This window comes from Lycium ferocissimum, chromosome 6 (genome assembly GCF_029784015.1).
Source record: "Lycium ferocissimum isolate CSIRO_LF1 chromosome 6, AGI_CSIRO_Lferr_CH_V1, whole genome shotgun sequence".
Lineage (NCBI taxonomy): Eukaryota > Viridiplantae > Streptophyta > Magnoliopsida > Solanales > Solanaceae > Lycium > Lycium ferocissimum.
The window spans coordinates 51,487,725-51,508,360 of NC_081347.1; the positions used below are offsets into that span (position 1 = coordinate 51,487,725).

Here is a 20,636-nt window from a genome sequence, read left to right on the forward strand (position 1 = left end):
TAAACCACTCGAATATTGTCAGAACCCTCCATTTGATATTCCTAAGAAGCACAACAATATAAATTCATAATTTTTGATTATTAACTTATATTTATAAGCAATTCTTTACCTCCCAAGGTAAGGGTAAGGTCTGCGTACATTCTACCCTCCCCAGACTTCCACTATGTGGGATTTCATCGAGTGTGTTGTTGTTGTTGTATTTATAAGCAATTCCTTCTGGCTTTCATCTGAGGATATGCATGCACAAGTTAAACATGATGTTGCTTTTATCAGCTGCCTTCGATATATAACTGTTATTGATTTTCCTGTAAAGACATGTGATTTCACTATCTTCTTTTTTAAATCTGCACTTAATGTCTTGTAAGCATATGTGTATTGCATTGTCTTATCTTTGTTCACTTTAACAATGAAAAGGTAGTAGTAGCCCAAAGGCTGAAACAATTGTTAGCAACCTAAGAGAATAAACGAAGGAATTTTTACTCTAGCATAACTACCTCTAAGACTTATTTATGGATGATAACTACTATTTAATTAATTAACTATTAGTAGCTAAATGAGTTTTTTATTTACATATCATAGCTACAACAATATACACACAGTTATTTCCTCCAACCAAGCGTATTTTACGGCGTGTCTCCCACTTCATACGGTTTCTTCCCTTTTCCACTCCTATTTCTCTTTCCACCTTCAATATTCACTGTTTTTCTCTCCCTTTTCAGAATCCAATTCATTTTTGCTTCCCCACGATCTCTGTCACGGTGGTTGTCGTGATTGTTGTTGGTGGTGGTGGAAGTGGCAACAAGGAAAGCAGTGGAGGATCTCCAGCCAATGGTCGAAGCTCAGCCATAACAATTCGTCTGCTAAATCTCCATGGATGGGTAGAAAGAAGAGGAAAATCCTTCTTATGTTTGTTGATCATTTGGTATTGTTTATCTTATGAGTGATGAAGAATAGTATTGATTATAGCAATATGATATTGTAGCATCATCTAGGAGCAAGAGAATAGGTTGTTGATGTAGAAACACCATTGATGAGAGTTGTGGAGCTTCATGCCCACCAAGTGTTTGATAAAATATTTCAATATATTTCAGTGTATTTCTGTGTATTAACAAACAGTATACCTAATTTTCAGTATATTTTAGTGTATTATTTTTGCCATTGATTATGTGTATTTCAATATATTTCAGTGTATTTCTGTTTATATTTAATTATTTTTGCCATTGATTAGGTGTATCTCACTGTGTTTTATCTAATTTCAGTATATTTTAGTGTATTATTTTTGCCATTGATTATGTGTATTTCAATATATTTCAAAGTGTTTTTGTTTGGAATGGAGTAATAGGGGGAGAGAAAGATGCGAGCTGTTATTGAACATCAGCCGTTATGCGTGAAATATGGTTTATTTAATTTGACTTACTATTTAAAAAGAAAAAGAAGAATCTGTTTAAAACATATAGCCTATTTTTACTCAACCCGATTTTGTATTCTCGTGTATTTCACTATATTTCAAAAAAATGAAATACACGCATTTTAACATAAAAACTAACTACTCTTCGTAATTAACAATTTTATAGTTATATTTTGTTAGAAGCTATTAAAAGGTAGCTATTTATGTAAGTTTCACATAAACGAATTAGTATACATTGTTATGAGTTCTGGTGCAGTACTTATACACATATGATAGAGCTTTAATTGGTTCAATGCCTGTTAGACATTACTTATTCTACTCAACCTATATTCTTCAAAAAGTTTTAGAAAACGGTGCAGTTGAACCTTTAGCTTAACATTTGAAAAATCTGAGACTATTTTCTCAGAGTTTTATTCTATCCATTCCTGGTTTAATCCTTTCAAGTTACAGTACATTCCTAATCACAACAATGTTATTGTTCTACGTGTTCCACAGTTATCTAATAACTCCTCTAAACAAGATTAGAAGTACTGATAGAGGACCAGCTTAATATTAGTAATAAGAATAGTTTTGTTATCAAAAGTGTAATGCAATCATGAATGCTATCTAATTTCACAAACCGATGAGTTATGACTAAATGAAAAGATTTTGTAAGAAAAAGAAAAGATAGAAAGAATAATATCTTAATTATTGAGCGGCCAAAGGTGCACTCAAACAGTTTAGCACCCTTTGAAGTTTGAAATAAGAGGATCACTCCATGGTATAAGGTCTAAAATCTGGAGAAACGGCAGATAACAGGACAAATTGCAATTGCACGAGACATCAACTACAAAGGCAGTGCAAGGTATTCAAAGATGAAAAACAACCCAGTTTTCTACATTACTTGGAGAATACATAACAGCAAATATCTGAGAGTGAGAAATAGTGAGTTCAAACACTACGTACAATGAAATAAAGTGCCTTGATTGGATCAAAAGAAAATCAACAAAAACAAGTCACCTGATTTAAGGGAAGCAAGTTATAAATACTTAATTACTGCTTTTGGTGACACTCGATGTTCAATGCATTCGCTAGAATTACATTCCTTGCGCTGTTCAACAATCATCCTCTCCAGTTTTGGAGAATGAGCAAGGAGGACTTCTATCAAGTACATTTCACTTCTTGACCCCTTGAATTTCCCCAACCTCACTGTTCAAATCTCCCTCATAGCTTCATCCACATCATTTTGTTCATTCGACACGTAAGAAGACAGTTCTGTTGTTTGACTCTGAGTCGATGTCTCATCAACCTAAAGAAAGAATCACATTGCACCAGGTCAGTCCTTATATATACACACATTGAACTGTCCTTAGTCACGATATATCTTACCTTCACAGCTTCATCAATGTCAAGCTCATATAGGCTAGGAGAATTCAGCAGCAGGCAAAGTGCAAAAGAAATAGGCTTAACATAAATCTGCAAGTCACATATTTTAAGGCTTTGCAGGTTTAATGGTTCACCAAGCCTCTTTGGTATAAAATGCCACCCTAAGGTCTGAAAAATTTCAGGTGAAAACAAATCATAAGGTCTATTTACTTTGTTTTGAAGAAAAATAACAACAGAAATCAGAAAGAAAGCAAGGCATATTCTCACCGTTAGGCTATCCCCATCCAAGCAGAGGTGTGTAACGCTTATAAATACGGAGTTCTCATTAAAACTGTGAAATTTTATTGTATGGCTGCTAATAATAGACAAAATCTTCAGTTTTGGAAAAGCCAAGTTACCAAGTTTAACCCTAGTGCAAAAACTAAACTTCAAAGTCTCAAGCATTGGAAGCGTAACTACGTAATCATTCAAAATATCATTAGAATGTTCAAACTGAAGGCTAACAAGTTCAGTACAACGCAGATAGCGACTGATGAAAACCCCCAAAAGCTTCAAATGTGTCAATGTAGAACAAGTAGAAATGTTGTAAGGCAATTCGTAATATTCTTCAATGTCGGCCAAATCTAGAGTGAGCTTCTAGATACCATGCTTCGAGACAAAAATGCGGTATGCATCTATATCTGACAGTGCCAGTTTGTGACCCTCGGAGACTAGATGGAATTCCCGAATAGGTCCAGTGTGTTGCAAGAGAATTCTAAAGATTACGCTTGAAGCAAAATCACCTTTTTCAGATACAAACTGAAAAAACTGGCGATCAAAAACAAGGTGTGGCTGTGTAGACCACATCTGTCTCCATTTTTTTGATAATATACTGGATCTTGCAGCATCCTTGATGGGAATGAGCTCTATATTCTATGTATTACTTCAGTTGGTAAGTCACCAATGAAGGAATCCCTCGCATCAGTAGTTACCTTCTTTCTAGCAGATCCATTCATAATAATTTCCTGAAACAAATGTATTAGCTTGAACATGAATTGAGGATCTACAAAGAGTTGCCTTATTAGAAGCAGTGAGCAACGGATAATAATCTCGAAGAAACCAACAACATACCCAGTATTCCCACAAGTGGGGTCTGGGGAGGGTGGGGTGTACCCAGAGAAGAACCTACGATTTCTAGAACATGGGTGCGCCACTAAAAAAAAGAAGGAAAAAATGTATTAAGTGGGAATTGAATCCTAGCTAGTCTTCTAGGTAAATAATTCAAACTTCAACCAAGTGCAGCATTTAGCTTTCTTGTAACATGTGTTCCAGCAGATAATATTATACCAATTCTAGAAAATATATACCTAAAAGTACCTAGTTTTACGGAGAGACCATAGGTTCACGTGCCCCAAATTTAGTACGTAAATTCTCCCCTAGGTGTACGCAGACTTTTTCCCCAGCTTTTGGAGGTAGAGACTATTTCCGATAGACCCTCGGCTCAAGAAAATCATTTTTCAGAAAATGGTTCGAAAGAAATACAAGAGTAAAAGCCTAATCTTAAAGAAACTGATACACACTTTTCTTGAGTTCTTTGACGGACTTTCTGTTGAACATCCCAACTCTGTTCATTCCCATGGGATTTATTTAACAAATCAAAGCCAGTATACATTTCTTGATATTCACTGAGAATTATGAAGGCGTGTATAAAGTAGGATACACATGCATTAACTGATAAAGGGCCATTTTCCCATAAAGAAGATCTATATTATGAGATATATTTGACTGTTCTGCACCTTTATAAATTTTACTATTTCTTTTTGTTGTTTTGCTGACCGAAAAATCTATCTAGAGCCAGCTCTCATGGGCGGAGCCAGCTCTATTGACAAGGGGATTCAAAAAGGTAAAAAGAATGTCTCCAGCGAGACTCGAACAAACAAAAGTGGGCAAAACATTAGGCCCTTCGGCCATTGAGTTGAAGTTCATATTTTGTTAAGGGATTCAAACTTAACACTCTCCTATTTATACATAAATAAACAAATTAACCTTATATATACAGTATAATTTTCAGACAAATGGGATTCAATTGAACCCTTTGCACCCCCGTAGTTCCGCCCTTGCCAGCTCTTAGAACCAACCACAACCTTTGAAACTCGGGAATGAGGGGTCTGCCCCTCTACTCTTCTCCATTTAAATACTAGGCTTAGTTTGCTTGACGTAGGCTCGAACTTCTGACCTAAACCTCAACTCCTTCAATCTTTGCCAAGTGAGCTAAATGACAAATTTTATTATATTTTTATAGTTGGCTGGTTTTGAAATGTTTCATTATTTCGGACACATCCTCTACTAACAGCTAAATCAAAACTAAGAAGGGCAACATAAAACTTGTAAATGAAAAGGACCTCAAAACTTGTGACATAGGATAACATACTTTAAGCTTCACTATTTTGGACATAAAATCGCTTCACTATTATTTATTGTTCTCAAAACTTACTAAACACCACAACACCCGCCTTTTCTTTTAGTTGGCATGTCATGTCATATTAAAACTCTTTTTTTAATAATAAACTTATTTAATTCATCAAACTCATTTAACTATGATCAGGTTAAAAAGCCACAAAGAAATCAAACTATAAAGAAATCAAACTATACTTTTTATTAAGCCACTACTACATGGTCAACCAAAGATTACAAAAAAATAAAAGCTCATCTTTCGACGCGGGTATCTAAGGTAGTGAAACGTTGAGATTAAAAAAATCAACTGAAAATAAAAACGTGACCTCATAAATATGTGCCTGAAGTTTCAAACGAAATAAACCTCATATTCAGACGCGGGTGTCTAAGATTTTACAAAGCCAACTTAAAAATGTAGAAAAATATGATCTACATGCATCAATGTTCGAAATTACACAAAAGATAAAGCTTGCTTTCGAACACGAAGGTCAGAAAGTAGTTAATAATTTTGAAATTCATCAATGACTACATTTAAATTCAGAAAATCAATGCGCAAACTCTATAACCTGCATATTTTCGTTTCAAAAAAAAAAAAAAAAAAAAAAAAAAAAAAAAAAAGTAAAAAAGCAAGTAAAGAACTTAAAACCCTAATAGCGAATGAAAACCCCATAATCACGTACATACACTATGTATACATAAGAATTCGATGCCTACAAATTACATGACAAGAACAAAAACTAAAATTGTACCTTCAAGTTGCAGAAAAATCGATAAAGACAATGAGTGAAAACAAATGTTAGAGACGACGAAGCAACATAAATTCGCTGAAAAACACGTGTTTCCAGAGAATGAAACTTTCTCACAAGAGTGTGAACAACGAATCAGGTTTCGAGCATAAAAAATAGTACTTGTTTTGAATATTAAAGAGCAAAATTGTCTTTTTGCACCCTTTTAAGCACTGAAGTGGATATTAATGAAGAAAAAATATCTGACAGATACAAGTTAAATGGAAGCGACCAAATAGGATACCCCATAAAAAATTTATGATAAAGGCATCTTTGAAAGCACTATAAATTTTAAGATTCTAGTAGCTTATTTAATTTTTACATGTTTCTATTTTCTTCATGGTTGTAATAGGTGTTGGTTATGTCCGGCCATCTATAAAGATGGTGTTTGGGTAGAACATTTAAGTGGTCAAATTAATTTATAAATATTTTTCAGCTTATTTATAACTTTGTTACCAAAACTTTTGCTATTTTATCTCTTTTTTTAATCCCCAAACTCATCCCGAACAAAACTCCTAAAATTGTCATTCATCCTTTTTCATATTTTATTTTGTAAACATCTTTAAGCACGTTCCTCTCATTCTAACATATGGTAAACACTTTTGTACTGAATATGTGAATTGCTTATTATCTATTTCATCGGTTTTATCAAACACATAACTGCTTATTTATAAAATAAAAAAACAAGTTCAACACTATGCTTATCCAAGCACATAACTACTTATTTATAAAAATTAATTTGAACACTATGCTTATCAAGTATTTTTAATTAGCAAAGCCTAACGTGCTCTAAATCAAGTTAAAAGAACAAACCCATTTTTATTTTTTTTTAGATGAAAGATGTAGTTTTAAGTTTCTAATTAAGCTTAATGATGAGAATAGATTAAGTTTAATGATTAGTTTCTTTATATTAAATCTCTATATTCCTTTTCCAAATTAGTCACTTATTCATTTATAACATTTCTATAACAATTAATCTTCTGGTTATATGTATCCACCGTTAAGTACCATGCACCCTCTTCAAGATGGAGCTCATGGTCAATCAAACCTAAACTTCCATATTTAAATAAACCAAGTATACAATAAGTTTAAGTCATCTGCATTCGTAAACTCAATACTTCACTTTCCACATACATTTTTATATACTTTCCACTATGATCTAATGCTATACCTTACTCAATGTCTTAAGAAGGTTGGAGTTTAAACTATTGTAACTTGTAAGAGAATAAGATACTCAATTCAGGTGTCCAGCAGAGAGTGCAAGTACACCAGAAATACGAGAATAGACAGCTAGCCGGGCAGTTCCACAACATGATTTCTCTTGCTCTTGAATAAACTCAGTAAATTCATCAGATGTTTGTTCTTCTTCATGCTAGCTTAACTCATCAAGAGGAACAATTCATCTACGAGAATATTGTGATAATGCTGAAGTTGATGTTTTAACTTCACCTACTTGATCCAGGACGGTGGATCTTACCTTTGGTGATATCCTGCATATTTAAAACATCATACTGAACTTAACAAACAGACGATTTAGATAGAAAAGAAAATGATCCCGCTCCAGGGGCGTAGGAAAGCATATGCAGAATGGGTGATAGCCAGTCAGGCATGCTGTATGTTGCCTACACAGGTAGCCTTAGAAGTGAAGCTTGTCCAACAGTTAAACTCTCCATTGCTGGTTTAATCCTTTCAATTTACAATACATTCCTAATCTCAACCTAAGTTGCACGGACTCTTCACTTTCAATGCCGCACCCGTGCCGGATTCTCCAAAGATACACTACTTTTAGAGAATCCGACACACACCCGTTGACATTTTTGAAGAGTCCGAGCAACCTAGATCACAACTGTAAGATAATGTTTTCCTTGAATAATCTGTTCCCATGAATGGGTTGATATACATGATTTACACCATAATTGTAGGCTACCAATTAGGAACTAATTTCACTAAATAATACTAACATATGCTATCCTAAAATAGAAGATTACAAAATATTACAAAATATATTTTACTAATCAGAATATATTTTACATATTCTAACACACCCCCGCAGTCGAAGCGGGAGGTCTACGAACGGTTAGACTGTCGCGAAAATCATCAAATAGTACGCGCGGAAGACCTTTGGTGAAAATGTCAGCAATCTGATAACGGGACGGAACGTGTAGGACACGAACTTCGCCACGTCTAACCTTTTCGCGAACAAAGTGAATGTCCATTTCGATATGCTTGGTACGTTGATGTTGTACCGGATTTCCAGACAAGTAAATGGCACTTACATTATCACAATAGACCAACGTTGCTTGACGAATAGGACAATGGAGTTCAAGCAACAGATTACGAATCCAACAAGACTCAGAGACAACATTAGCAACCCTCTGTATTCTGCTTCAGCACTTGACTTAGATAGAGTAGGTTGGCGCTTGGAAGACCAAGAAATCAAGTTATCCCCAAGATAGACACAATAACCCGATGTGGAGCGTCGAGTGTCTGGACATCCTCCCCAATCAGCATCTGTATATGATAGGAGTGACTGTAGAGGGGATTTGTATAAATGTGTGCCAAAGTCAATCGTACCTCGAATGTAACGCAAAATGCGTTTTAATGCTTCCATATGCTGGACCTTGGGGTCATGCATAAACAAGCAAACTTGTTGGACGACGTATGATATGTCGAGCCGAGTGAATGTCAAGTATTGCAAAGCACCGACGGACGACGATACTTCGTAGGATCCTCGTACGGGGCGCTTGAAGAAGCCCCGAATTTGCCTTCGAGTCGGAGGTGGGGCGGGGCTTACACCGTGACATGCCACGTTCCGTCAAGAATATCCCCGCATAAGAACTCCGAGACATAAAGAGGCTATTGTTGTCCCCGGAGACCGCAATCCCCAAAAAATAGCTCAACGGACCTAAGTCTTTCATTGCAAATTCCGTAGCTAATTTGGACACGATGCGAGTCCGAGAGAGTACGAAGATGCGGTTAGAATAATATCATCCACATATAACAAAATATAAGCAATATCTTTCCCACGACAAAAGATGAAGAGAGAGTTGTCGGATGTACTATGGGAGAAACCAATGGTTGCCACGTATTCAAAGAAAACGCCGATACCAAGCCCGTGGTGCCAACGCTTCAAACCATAAAGAGATTTACGCAAGAGACAAACATGATCAGGACGAGCTGGATCCCGAAACCCCAAAGGTTGATACATATAGACGATCTCATTCAAATTGCCATGCAAGAAAGCATTCTTTACATCAAGCTGGTGAATGGGCCAAGAGCGAGATAAAGCAATAGTAAGAACCACACGGATAGTTGCCGGCTGACCACCGGATCAACGTCTCGTCACAATCAACACCCTCCCGTTGAGACCTGCCATCACCTACAAGACGGGCTTTATGCCTCTCAAAAGAACCATCAGATTTCTTTTTATGCCGAAAAATCCATAAAGACCGAATAATATTAGCATTTGGAGGACGAGGGACCAACTCCCAAGTCTTACTATCAATAAGAGCATTATATTCATCTTGCATAGCATTCTTCCAATTCGGATCATTAAGGGCACCGACGGGATTCCGAGGAATGGGGGAGATGGAATTGGTGGTGACACTTAAGGCTTGATTATGGTACTTTGAGTTGGGCTTAAAAATCCCATGTTGACTACGTGTAGTCATGCGATGCGTGGGTGGGTGGGCGCGAGGAGGGGGGCCGCCGTGGCGGGGGCGGTGTGGGAGAGGGAAGGCTGGCGGCGGGGGAACCGCCGTGGGGGCGGTGGAGGCGGACCGCCGGGCGATCGGCGATGAAGGAGAAGGGGTAGGGGGAGATCGGGTGGTGGGTTGCACGAGAGGGAGGGGCGTATTGGGGGAAGCGGCGGCTGGTCATGCAACAAGTGGATTCTCAACGGGGAATTATCATCATCAAAAAATCATATGAGGTAGGAGATAGAGTATGCATTTGTGAAAAAGGAAAGGAATTTTCATCAAACCACGCCGAGCTATGATTATTTTTCGGCTCGATAAGTCATAACATTTGTACCCCGATGGTTGGAAGGGTATCTAAGAAGACACGGAGGTGGACCTAGATTGTAGCTTATGAATTTGTGTGGAGGGAAAGAGGAAAGCATAGACAACCAAAAACTCGAAGATGAGAGTAGGATGGATTCTTTTGATAAAGAATGTGAGTGGGTATCTTATATGCTAAGAGTTTAGAAGGGAGAATATTGTGTAGGTACGTGGCCATGGCCAAAGCGTGATGCCAATAGGAGGGGGCATAGATGCGCATGGGCAAGGAGTGTACGAACAACATTATTGATCGATTTTATTTTCCGTTCCGCCTTACCATTTTGGGGGGAAGTGTGGGGACAAGAAAAGCGGAAACACATCCCGTTTTGTTCACAAAATTTATGAAAAGGACCATTATCAAATTCACGCCCATTGTCACATTGAAAAGTTTTGATTTCTTTTTCAAGGCGAGTGCGAATGAAATTCGGAACGACAAGAAAACATCATAAACACAGGACTTTGTTTTGATTGGAAAAGTCCAAAGAAAATTTGTGTAATTGTCAAGAAATAAAACATAATATCGTGATCGGATGAGGTAAGAACGGAGTGCGATCCATACATCCTTGTGAACAATATCAAAGGGCATAGTAGTAGTTGAAAGAGAGTCATAAAAAGGAAATTTAATTAATTTCCCCAGAGGGCAAGAATGACAAACATTGTTTCGAGCCTTATTACATTCAATCAAATTACTACTACGTAAAGAACGAAGAATAACATCCCTGGATGACCTAAACGGGAGTGCGGATATGAGGAGAGATGACACTAAAAGCGAGATGGTGCGAATGGGGAGATGGCTCGAAAATTTGGGAAGAATGGATAAAGATCACCGAACTCTCACATCTCATGAGTTTGCTCCCGTCCGTAAATCCTTCACATTAAAACCAAAGGGATCAAATTCAACGAAACCATATTATCTATAGTAAATTTACGAACGAAATAAGGTTTTTGATGAGTTTAGGTGCATGTAGGACATTTTTCGGTTTTAAAGAGGGATTTACTTGAAGGGAACGACCCAACCACGAATTGGAATCGTGCTACCATTACCAACAACAATGCCATTATTTTTGCTCAATTGATAATAAGACGAGAGAGTACCTTGGGAGTTGGTCATATGAGATGTGGCTCGGTGTCCATGTACCAATTCTGTCATCGGGCGGATTCAACGACATTGTGTGCATAGCTTGATCAATATCTGTGGGCGCATACCCGCCTATGTGATGACGAGGCTGACGAGTAGAACGACTGTGGAGGACGAGGACCAAGAACTCCCTGCTGCGAGGGGGCTGGACGCGGTTGCTGCCCGCCACGGGGCTGCTGCCATCCCGCCGTAGGGTAGGGACAAGGTGGGGTGGCCCACGGCTGTGGCCCCCAAGCTGCCCATGGTGGATAATACCACGACGGGGCAGCGAGGCCTTGCTGCTGCTGCTGCGGCTGTGCAGTGATGCGGCTGCCCCCGCCGCTGCTTTGTCCATTGCCGCTGCCACCGCGGTTGTTGCGGTTGCCGCCGCTGCGACCGCGGTTGTTTTTCCTGCCACGATTCTGCGAAGTGCCACGATTGTGGGCGTTATTTTCAGAATTATGGGGCTGTCCATTACCTGAGAAATGCTGAGGAGTAACATTGTGGGAAACAAGAGCAAAGACGGTTAGCCTGCGTCGTGAATGGCGTCCTCGCACGATGGCTATCTTCCTCAAGCTCAAGCATCGACCGGACAACGTCAAAAGACGGGAGAGGAGTACGGTCTTTGCACCGTTGTGCGAAAAGTCTTATATTCGTCCGACAACCCACGCAGAAGGCGAAGCACAAGTCGTTCGTCGGAAACTTTGTGACCGACGTTGGCAAGGTTGTCTGCAAGAACTTTCAGCCTGGTGCAGTAGGCTTTCACATTCGGAAAATCCACCAATTTGGTGTTGGTGAACTTCGCATCAAGAGCGAGAGCCCTAGCCGATTTATTGTCCTGAAAAAGATGAACAAGGCGGTCCCAAGCCTCGGCGGTATCCTCGGATGAATGATCGTGTTAAGAAGATCATTGGATATGGTGCCATAAATCCATTGCCGAACAATGTCATCCAGTAGTTCCCATAGTGCCTTAGCGGCAAGTTTCTCGGCTGCGATGGCCGGTGGTGGCACGGTGGGAGAGGCGGGGAGGTAGGATATGGTCGATCACCAAGTTGGCACGACAATGGAGCTTGAAGAGTGTAGCCCAGTTATTGTATTGGCTTCCTTCGTAGTCAAGCACAATAGGAATGCATGATTTGATATTGGTGACGGTAGTCGCAGGATGCAACTTGGAGGTGTCAGCCATGGAGAAGAGGAGGAAAACGAAGAGAGAGGGTGGGAGGGAGGGGGTTGGCGGCTGGGGGTAGGGTTTTAGGATGCTAGGGTTTTTAGGAGAACCTAGTCTGATACCATGTAAGATAATGTTTTCCTTGAATAATCTGTTCCCATGAATGGGTTGATATACATGATTTACACCATAATTGTAGGCTACCAATTAGGAACTAATTTCACTAAATAATACTAACATATGCTATCCTAAAATAGAAGATTACAAAATATTACAAAATATATTTTACTAATCAGAATATATTTTACATATTCTAACAACAACAATGTTATAGTTCTACGTGTTCCCCAGTTATCGAATATTTTTTTAATTAATACAGTTATCGAATAATTACCTCTAAACAATATAAAAGTACTGATAGAGGACCAGCTCAATAGTAGCAGCAAGAATAGTTTTGTTATAAAGTGTACTGCAATCCTCAATGCTATCTAATCTCACAACCCGATGAGTGATGACTTTATGAAAAGATCTTGTAAGAAAAAGAAAGATAGAACAATATCCTACTTATTGAGCGGCGACGGGTGCACCAAACAGTTTAGCACCATTTGAAGTTTGAAATAAGAGGACAAATTGCAATTGCACGAGATATCAACTACAAAGGTAATGCAAGGTATTCAACAAAGAAAACAAACCAGTTTTTCAAATTACTTAGTGAATACATAACAACAAATATCCGAGAGTGAGAAATAGAGAGTTCAAACACTAAGTACACGGAAATCAAGTGACTCGATTGGATCAAAAGAAAAAAAGAAAAAAACAGAACACCTGATTTAAGGGAAGCAAGTTATAAATACTTAATTACTGCTTTTGGTGACCCTCGAGGATAGCTGACAAGTTCCTTCAAATGTTCATTGCATTCACTAGAATTACATTCCTTGCACTGTTCAATGATCTTCCTCTCCAGTTTTGGAGAACGAGCAAGGACGACTTTTATCAGGTACATTTCACTTCTTATCCCCTTGAATCTCCCTAACCTCACTGTTCGAATCCCCCTCAGAGCTTCATCCACATGATTTTGTTCATTCGACACGTAAGAGGACAGTTCTGTTGTTTGACTCTGAGTAAATGTCTCATCAACCTAAAGAAAGAATCATATTGGACCGAGTCAGTCCTCATATATACAAACCTTGAACTGTCCTTAGAAAAACTGTTACCATATATCTTACCTTCACAGCTTCATCGATGTCAAGCTCATAAAGGTTAGGAGAACTCTGTAGAAGGCAAAGTGCACAAGAAATAGGCTCTAAAGAAATCCTCAAGTCAAATATTTTCAGGCTTTGCAGGTTAAATGGTTCAACAAGCCTCTTTGGCACAAAAACCCACCCTAAGGTCTGAAAAGAAATTTGAGGTAAAACAAATCATAAGATCTATTTCAATTTATTTCTTTATTTATTTAAGAAAAACAGCAAATAAAAAACAAAGAGAGGCGTTTTCTCACCGTCAGAGATGTCCCATCCAAGCAGAGGTGCGTAATGCTTTTAAACATTGGGTTCACATTAAAACAGTGAAATGTTATTGTATGGCTGCTAAATATAGAGAAGTTCTTAAGTTTTGGAGAAGCCATAATACCAAGATAAACTTGAGAGCAAAAGCGAAACTCCAAAGTCTCAAGCCTTGGAAGAATAAGAGTGTCTCCAAGTAGTCCACAGGCAAATTCAGTAAGTTCTAACTGAAGGCTAACAAGATTGGGGAACGTGGTATGTCTAGGGGGCTTTAGGAAACACGTCGAAAGCTTCAAATCCGTCAATGTAGAACAAGTAAAAATGCTACAAGGCAATGCATATTTTTCATCGTTGGCCAAATCTAGAGTCAGTTTCTCGATACCATGCTTCGAGACAAAGATGAGGCATGGATCTATATCTGACTGTGCCAGTATGTGACCCTCTTGAGATGAGATGGAAACCCCGAATAGGTCCAGTGTGTTGCATGAGAATTCTATGGATTATGCTTGTAGCAGACGAGCCATTTTCAGACACAAACTGAAAAAAGTGGCAATCAAACACAAGGTGAGGCTGGTTGGACCATATCCGTCTCCACTTCTTTGATAAGGTACTAGTTCTAGCAGCATATTGGATGGGCATGAGCTCCAGTATTCTATGTATTATCTCAGTTGGTAAGTCACCAATGACAGACTGACTTCCATCAGTAGTTACCTTCCTTCTAGCATATCTATTCATACTTTTTTCCTGAAACAAATTATACAAATCTATTAGCTTGAGCATGAATTAAGGATCTATGAATAGTTGCCTTATAAGTAGCAGTGAGCAATGGGCGCTAATGAAGAGTTTACTCCCTCTGTCCCTTTTTACCTCTAGTTTTAGCTAAAATAAATGTCTCAAAATAACTATCACTCTCGGAAACCAAGAAAAAATTAATGATTGGGTTTTCAACTTTACCCCTGGTATCAAAGAGGTATCTGATTTTTTAGATTTCAGTTCTTGTACGGCGACCTTCAGCTGAGCTAAATCTGCTTTCACCGTAGTCAAATCTTCACCACCAACCCTTTCTTCTAGGCTATCAACTCTCTCCGTTAGTTGCTTGAGTCGGTCATGGACACTAGTGCGAATAGGATCGAGGGCTTCAGCTATTTTTAAATTTACAAATGTCGGGATTTCACCCAGTAGGCTGTTCAGTTGGTCGTCTGTGCGATTCACTAAGTGCGCAAGCTGTGTAAAACTGATACGAGTGATAAGTGGTGGTCTAGCTGTGGATGAGGAAGGACCTGCTGAAGTAGTAGGAGCCGCTGCTGGGCCTGAAGTAGTAGCCGGGGCTGGTGTGTCAGTGTCTGTCTGCTCAAGGGCCATGCCCTCTGTCTCTAAGCTCTAACTCAGAAGACGTACCCACTGTGAAAAATTAAAGTTAATTTTTTGGAAGAACAAAAATATCATAGATATTTAAAAGAGTTTCTAGAAAGTTATAATATAATATCTTTGATATATATTGTATTTAGAAATTGTCTAGAAATTCTAGACACTTAGATATTTATAGTTGAGGATAGAATTATCTAGAATAGTCTAGTGTAGGATCTTGGATAATTATCCTAAAGAAAAATCTAGATATTCTAGAGTAGTGGAGATAAAGATGATTAGATTTTTCTTACGGATGTATCTAGAATAATATCTAGAAGCATCCCTAGACAAGTATAAATATAGGGCCTTAGTCATTTGTAATCAAGCCAAGCCAAGCAAAACCAACCCCAATTGTAAGTCATTTAAGCCAATTTAAGAAAGTCTTTCTTCCATAATCAAATTCTCCTTTTCATAGCTTCCTCTTCTTTAGTTGAATCTTCCGATCTTAGTTACGATCTTGGGCTAGCGAAGGTTTCTCCGATTTACTTTTCTTCGCTATATTTCTACGGTAATTATCGAGCCATAGCCAAGTTGGCTTTTTGGATTTTATTTCAAGATCGGGTTTGTGGTAGATTCAACTAGTTTCTCTAAATGGATTTGAGCGGCCGTGTTAATGGACTGGGGATGGAGTTGTTGAATCAGTCTAATTACAAGGTATGGAAGACATGTATGGAGTCATACCTTGTGGGAGAGGATTTGTGGGATGTTGTTAATGGTAGTTACACAAGTCCTCCTATTGACGGACCGAAAAATAGCGACGCATACAAGAAGTGGAAGCAGATTAATGCGAAAGCGGAGTTCATCCTAAAGAGGTCCATTTCTCACAACTTATTTGATCATATTATTAGGTGCAAATCGGCTCGCGTACGAGATATGGAGGACCCTCGATCTACTGTTCAACAAGAAGGATGAAGCCCGCCGCAAATATCGGAGAATGAATTGGCGAACACCACTCAAGGTAATCTTTCTATTCGAGTACTTTTTGAGGATTAAGAACTTATGTTCGAGATTTCTTTATTAAATACGGATGAGGCTATCTGCGAAGCACGAATGAGAAGAATTATCATTCGTGGTCTGAAGCCAGAATATATTCCTTTTGTTACATCAATTCAAGGATGGGCTCAACAACCATCCTTGGAGGAGTTTGAGAATTTGTTGTCATCACAGGAGCTACTAGCCAAACAGATGGCTAGTGTGTCTATCAAAGAAGGGGAAGGAAATGCTCTTGTAGCTTACAAGAGGAATTTTAAAGGAAGACCAAAGCAAAGTAGCTCAAGAGAGATGACACATTCTCAATTCCATGAGGGTCAAACTCGCCAAGACGAGAAGGAAGAGTCTTCTAATAATGGCAAGAAGACTATTAAATGTTATCGATGTGGTGAAGTAGGACACATAAAAAGATTTTGTCGAGCCAAGGAAAGCTACATGGCTCAAACCGAGAGAGCTCCGAAGAAGAAGATTGGGAAGGTGCTTTGTAGGCCGAGACTCGAGTAGTAGATGCCTTAGCTTCTCTCAATTTCGAAAGAGGCCGGATCGTGGATTCGGGATATAATACGGTCCATTACGTGGAGAAGGAAGACAACCGGTGTCATCAAAAGCAAGAAGATTCCAATGACGTTCAGACTAGTGACGTGGTAGCTGCTATCGAGGAAATCAACGAAACAGATCTTAAAATTAGTAATAAAAGTCTGGACGTGGAGGATGTTGAAGTAGAACCTGAGCATGAAGGTTCTAAAACTATATATGAAAATGGTGACCATTCTAGAGAAAGCATTGAGGGAGTCGTAGTGGAAGTTGAGGTCTCTGGCCAATCATCTGCCATATCAGACTCAATCACTAGCTCAGATCAAATACTGGAAGCAGATGGAGAAGCTGACGATCAAATAAATGAAAAGGTTGACGTTGAAGGCTCAATTTCATATGGAGAGACAGATAATATGGTTCTCGGATGCTCTAAAGCTGACAAACAGTTCATCGAGGAGCTGAAAAAGGAATCTGGTGGTGGATCCTACGGTAGTCTTTGAGTCTTCACAGGAAATTAATGGTCAGATCGTCACCGACTCAGGTATTCCTCCAAATAACACAATCTTTAAGAAGCTAAGAGAAAGGGGGAGTCTGGAAACTCAAGAATGTGAAGTTCAGTATGAAGATGAGTCACGTGGTTCACAAAGGTCAAAAAGAAATAGTGGCAAGACTGCCCGCTACAGAGATGAAAATTTTATCAAGACGTATTCATGTTTCTTTGGAGGCCCAATTATGAGCGGAAAACCATCATCATTTGAAGAAGGAAGAAGTGTCGGGAAAACATTTCGAGATCTTTACCAAGGCACGTCCAAAAGATTCGTCTGAGTTCTTCCGCGACAAGTTCAAGATAGCTTCCAAAAAATTACTTTAAGGGGGAGTGTGAAAAATTAAAGTTAATTTTTTGGAAGAACAAAAATATCATAGATATTTAAAAGAGTTTCTAGAAAGTTATAATATAATATCTTTAATATATATTGTATTTACACTACTAAAAAAACAGCATTTAGTGACGGACGTATTCCGTCACTAATCAGCATATATCTGTTGCTAAACATGTGTTGCGACGGATTAGCGACGGAATGTCGTCTCGTTGCGATTTTGCGCGTTGCTAACCTATTAGCGACGGAAAAATGAAATCCGTAGCAAACTTAGCGACGAGTAGCGACGTATGAAATCCGTTCCACATTATAGCAACGGATCATTTTGTTGCTATTTTTATGAATTCCGTGACTAATTTCATATTTCATTTCGTCGTTTTAGTAAATTAGCGACGAAAACCATTGTCGCTAATCCGTCGCAAAATATTTGAATTATTTGTGCCCGCATTTAGCGACAATACAATGTTTGTTGCGATGCGTAGCCTCATCGTTTTCCCTCTAGCAACGACCAAAATCCGTCACAAATCGTCACAAATATTTTTCGTCCGATTTTTTTTATTTTAAATACACCTGTTGAAACATACTAAATACAAAGTAATAAATACTCTTAAAAATAACTGACATTCACATAAAATAATATTTATAAAAAAGATTCAAAATAGATAGCGAAATCTTAATCGTTAAGTCCAAAACACCGACAACACCAAGCTATCAACTACCAAAAGAACCCACACATCCATCAAGTATTGTTAGTGCATAATTTTGTTCTTTCCAACAAAAAGCAGATAACTTTGTGCTTGAGATCCAAGACCATATATTCTTCTCTTCCTTGTTCCCCCAGCAGCTTCATAATATGCTTCACATTGATCACTATCAGACTGAGACTGTGATTTTTCCCGTAATATTTCTTGATATCTTTCCTGTAATAAGTAGTGAAATTAAAACATCAAGAATACTAACCATTCAATTTTACCAAATAAAAAGAGAAATGAATTCCAAAGATAAGGGAGCAGATATTTATTCATTTTTCGTTGGAATTGAAGTCTCATGATGACCAACAAAAAAGAGTCATACAACTTGGATATAAATGATCATATACAATTGTCTCTAAACACTGTCTATAAACCGTACGAGTTTATACATAAAACATATCTCTCGCGTTTATTTGTCTACCGCAAGTGTGAATAATTTTACTTAAGTCAAAAAGAAAAGCTGGTTGGTCCCTTCATAAGACACAAATGATGAACTTATGGTCCACACGTCTACCAAAAACGAAAAGGACATCCCCTAGCCACAAACTTTTTGACAATATATCACCTCAATTTGCTCTTTAGCAAAAGCAAATAGTTAAAGGGAACTTGTTATTGAGCACCTCTAGAGATTAAGAAGCAAACAAAATAAGTACTAGAGTGCAAGCTACTTGTAATACACCAAAATTATTTAATTTACACAAATGATGGTAAAGAAAATTATGCAATGAATCTATTTTAATTTGTTATAACTTATAACAGGCTATATGTTTCATCTTCAGCTTACTTATCCCATTGTAAAGCTTCTTTTTAGCATCGACGGTATATAGAAATTAAACTCCAACAAATTTAAGGAAAAAAAACTCTTACAACCCTGATCACGCAACTTCTTTTATTTCTTTTCGGGGATATTAATATAAATAACTGGTCAAATTTACTGTTTATTTTTCTTAATTGGTATACATAAATTAGACACAGTTATATACATATTAGTCCAAGTGCATGTTGCATGAATTTGTCTCCACAGTACTTGATCCAACCGAGTTGAATTGGCAAAAACCAAGCAACCATTTAATCTCAATTCATTACCGATCATAGAAGCCAACTGTAGGTAATGAACAACAAAATGTAAAGGCAGGAGTCATTAAAATTCAGAACTGCACAGCCATTACACCTTAGTTCTCAAAATAGAAACCAAGTGCAGCACTATGTTCTCAGTGCAACAACACTCAAAATTATCTCAAGGTTGTCCCAACAATGAATTTAAAAGTGCCACAAAAGCCTTTAAAACAGTACACCTTGACAAGGAAATGTAACAGCATAGCATCCTTGATCCTAACAGTGTTTTATACAACAGAATGTGGCAACTACTGCCTGCCCATTTAACACTGATAAGGCTCCAATTGCAGTAACGGTTAAGCGAAAATATGCAGTAATAGCTTACCTGAAGTTCAGCAGCCAAATGATCCAAAATGCAGCAGTTTCTTACCAACAAACCCAACTCCAAATGTGGCTCGAAAAACCAACAGCAGGCAGCAGTCACTCCATTTCAAGTTTAGCAGCAAATTAGGGATTTCGATAAGCCGCCAAGTTATGCAAAACAAATAAAGGGTGAAGAATGTGTCACACCCTCATCTTACTAGGGTGTGATGGGCACCCGACCCCATATTCGGAGCCGAGCTAACCCACAGACTCTTATTACAAACATAATCTTTCGGACTCTTAATTAGACAAAAATGACACATACAGTAACTATTTTTGGAAATAATCTTTTGTAGCTTACAACTCGACAGAATTTGTAATTATATGGAATTTATGGCATAATGCAGAATGACAAAAATGACACATACAGTCACGCTCATACTCTGAAAATGCGGGGTATAACAGAATGAGCATCCAAAGTTCATATCTTCATCACATTAACTTAAAAGAATACTCAGTAGTCATTCATAAAAAAAAAAAAAAAAAAAAAAAACTATCGAGAGCCAAGACATCAAACAAATTAGCATGCCAAGCAATAAACTTGAAAGGACAAGACAGTTAGGGGGTTACCACCTTCTTAATCCAACGCCGCGCAAGATCCAAAGGTTTTACAACCTCGGCAGGGCAGGCTATTAGAGGGGCTAAACCAAATCCCAAAGCTTGCTTTGGCCTTCAGCCATCATGAAAAAAAGTGCAGTCAAGGGAACTACTAACCACCAAGCAAGTTTTAGAAATCCTTTCGTGAGTGAACACACAGGAG

At 38.2% G+C, this 20,636-nt stretch overlaps 1 protein-coding gene and 1 long non-coding RNA gene across 2 annotated transcripts; both read right to left on the reverse strand.

Annotated features, from left to right (window-relative positions):
* Positions 1–13,014: 13,014 nt before the first annotated feature.
* Positions 13,015–15,233, reverse strand: LOC132060803 (uncharacterized). The gene is made up of 4 exons (XM_059453720.1): positions 14,791–15,233; positions 13,833–14,580; positions 13,561–13,725; positions 13,015–13,472 (listed from the first exon to the last, which is right to left on the reverse strand). Exons 1-2 carry the CDS (start codon positions 15,196–15,198, stop codon positions 14,182–14,184), a joined length of 807 nt encoding a protein of 268 aa, XP_059309703.1. The 5' UTR covers positions 15,199–15,233; the 3' UTR covers positions 13,015–13,472; positions 13,561–13,725; positions 13,833–14,181.
* Positions 15,234–18,247: 3,014 nt separating this feature from the next.
* On the reverse strand, positions 18,248–19,966 carry LOC132059774 (uncharacterized). Its single transcript, XR_009415729.1, has 2 exons — positions 19,839–19,966; positions 18,248–18,565 (listed from the first exon to the last, which is right to left on the reverse strand). It is a non-coding gene; the product is annotated as an uncharacterized LOC132059774 (long non-coding RNA).
* Positions 19,967–20,636: the final 670 nt, after the last annotated feature.